At 36.4% G+C, this 2,019-nt stretch overlaps 1 protein-coding gene across 1 annotated transcript in view; it reads left to right on the forward strand.

Annotated features, from left to right (window-relative positions):
- TTC27 (tetratricopeptide repeat domain 27) overlaps window positions 1-2,019 on the forward strand; it is a 163,146-nt gene that overhangs the window by 121,313 nt on the left and 39,814 nt on the right. The window contains 1 exon segment of the mRNA XM_012652517.1: window positions 694-801. Coding sequence (XP_012507971.1) covers window positions 694-801 — 108 coding nt within the window.

The following is a 2,019-nucleotide window of genomic DNA, read 5'->3' on the forward strand; positions in this document are numbered from 1 at the left end:
CAACTACCTTTTACATAGTGGATACTCAGTAAAAATGTTTGATTAGGCTGGGCACAGTGGCTCACGCCTGTAATCCTAGCACTTTGGGAGGCCAAGGCAGGAGGATTGCTTGAAGTCAGAAGATTGAAACCAGCCTGAGCAAGAGCAAGACCCTGTCTCTACAGAAAATAGAAAAATTAGCTGGGTGTTGTGGCACACACCTGTAGTCCCAGCTACTTGGGAGGCTGAGGCAGGAAGTTCACTTGAACCCTGAAGTTTGAGATTACTGTATAATGCCACTGCACTCTGGCCAGGGCGACAGAGCAAGACTCAGTCTCAAAAAAAAAAAGAAAGAAGAAAAAAAAAAGTTTGATTAATCCCAGGTTTATCATATCGGGCTCTAATATAAAGGTTTATAAACAGAGCTGTCCATCGCATTTAAGGAGTTTGGTTAACACAAAATATGGCCTTTCTCAGCAAAAGATAAGCAGTGACATTGCACATGCTTTTAGTGTCGGCTTTGGAAATCATGTGGAAAAATGACTCTCCATTTTTAAATTTCCTACATTCAAACTAACTGTAAAGCAAGTATTTATTATATAGCCCTGAATTCTTTATAGTAGTATGTTTGTTGATAGTATCTTAAATAGTTTTCAGATTACATCCTGTAAATATATCTGTGTGTTTGAATGACTTTGACTTTTGTCTTTGCAGCTCGGAGTATGGTTTTCTCTAGGCTGTGCGTATTTGGCCTTGGAAGACTATGGAGGTTCAGCAAAGGCGTTTCAGCGTTGTGTGACTCTAGAACCCGACGTAAGTTTGGTTTTCTTTCCTTATTTCAGCTCTTTATTCTCTAAGCCATCTGAATTATACTGTGTAGTTCAGCAATTCCTTTTATGTTGGAGGAAAGTGTACATTCGAGGGAAGGTCACACCTCAAGGTATAGGATTTATAAATCTGGAAATAAGTTTCTTCTCATAACAGCTAAATTATTCCGGGTTTCATTTAGGAAATAATTTTGATAAAACAATTTTTTAGTTAAGGTACTTTGCTAAAATGTATAGCAGTGTCATATATATTTTGTCATTCACTAAAATGTGCTGCCTATGTTAACTGCATTACTAGAAAGTTCTTTGGTGTGTAGTCTTTTATATTTAATAGCTTTATTGAGATAATAATTTATATACCATATAATTCACCTATCTAAATTGTACAATTCAGTGATTTTTAGTATATTCAGAGTCGTGTAACCATCACCACAATCAATTTTAGAGCATTTTTATTACTATACAAAGAAACCCCTGTACCTCTTAGTAGTCACTCCCCATTTTTCTCCAAACACACCCCCCAAGCGGCACAGATCTCTCTTCCCTGGTATTTTGTACTGCAAACTCCAGCTGCCTTTTCAGCCCTGAACTTTGATTTCTTTTTTCTTATCTCTGTAAGACTTGATGTGCCTTGTTTAGTTTCTACCTCTCTGTGCTGCAGCCCTGAAAGTGCCCTAGACAAAAGTCTAGGTTGATTATCCAGACTCCTCAGTTTTTTCCTTCTTTCTAGGATCACACTCCTGTGCTGCCTGTTGTCCAACTTCTCTAAAACAGTTGTTTACTATATTATATTTTGTCCAATTTGTAGCTTTTTGTGGTACAAGGGCTAGTCTGGTAGTAACTTGGCCACGCTCACAAGTTGAGATCCGGTGTCACTTAATTTTTGAATCATATATATGGAACTTAAGAACTATATATTTTATAAATAGTAGAAGAAAGAAGAACAAATATAATTCATATCATTCTTGTTAGAATCAACATTTATGTAAGACTTTTGTCATTGGATACAGGAGTAGGTAGAGAAAAATGTCTGATGAAATACTTGGTAGTGACACTGGAGAACACATTCTCACTCTTTTTTCTCCTGTCTGGTGAAGAAGGATGATGGTAGACTAGCAAAGCCTTTTAAGATAGGTAAAATAATATTCTGCATTGCCTTGGATTTATAATAAATCTATATAGTATATAGATTATGTTGTGAATTATCCAACTA

This window comes from Propithecus coquereli, unplaced genomic scaffold (assembly GCF_000956105.1).
Source record: "Propithecus coquereli isolate 6110/MARCELLA unplaced genomic scaffold, Pcoq_1.0 Scaffold39, whole genome shotgun sequence".
Taxonomy (NCBI): domain Eukaryota; kingdom Metazoa; phylum Chordata; class Mammalia; order Primates; family Indriidae; genus Propithecus; species Propithecus coquereli.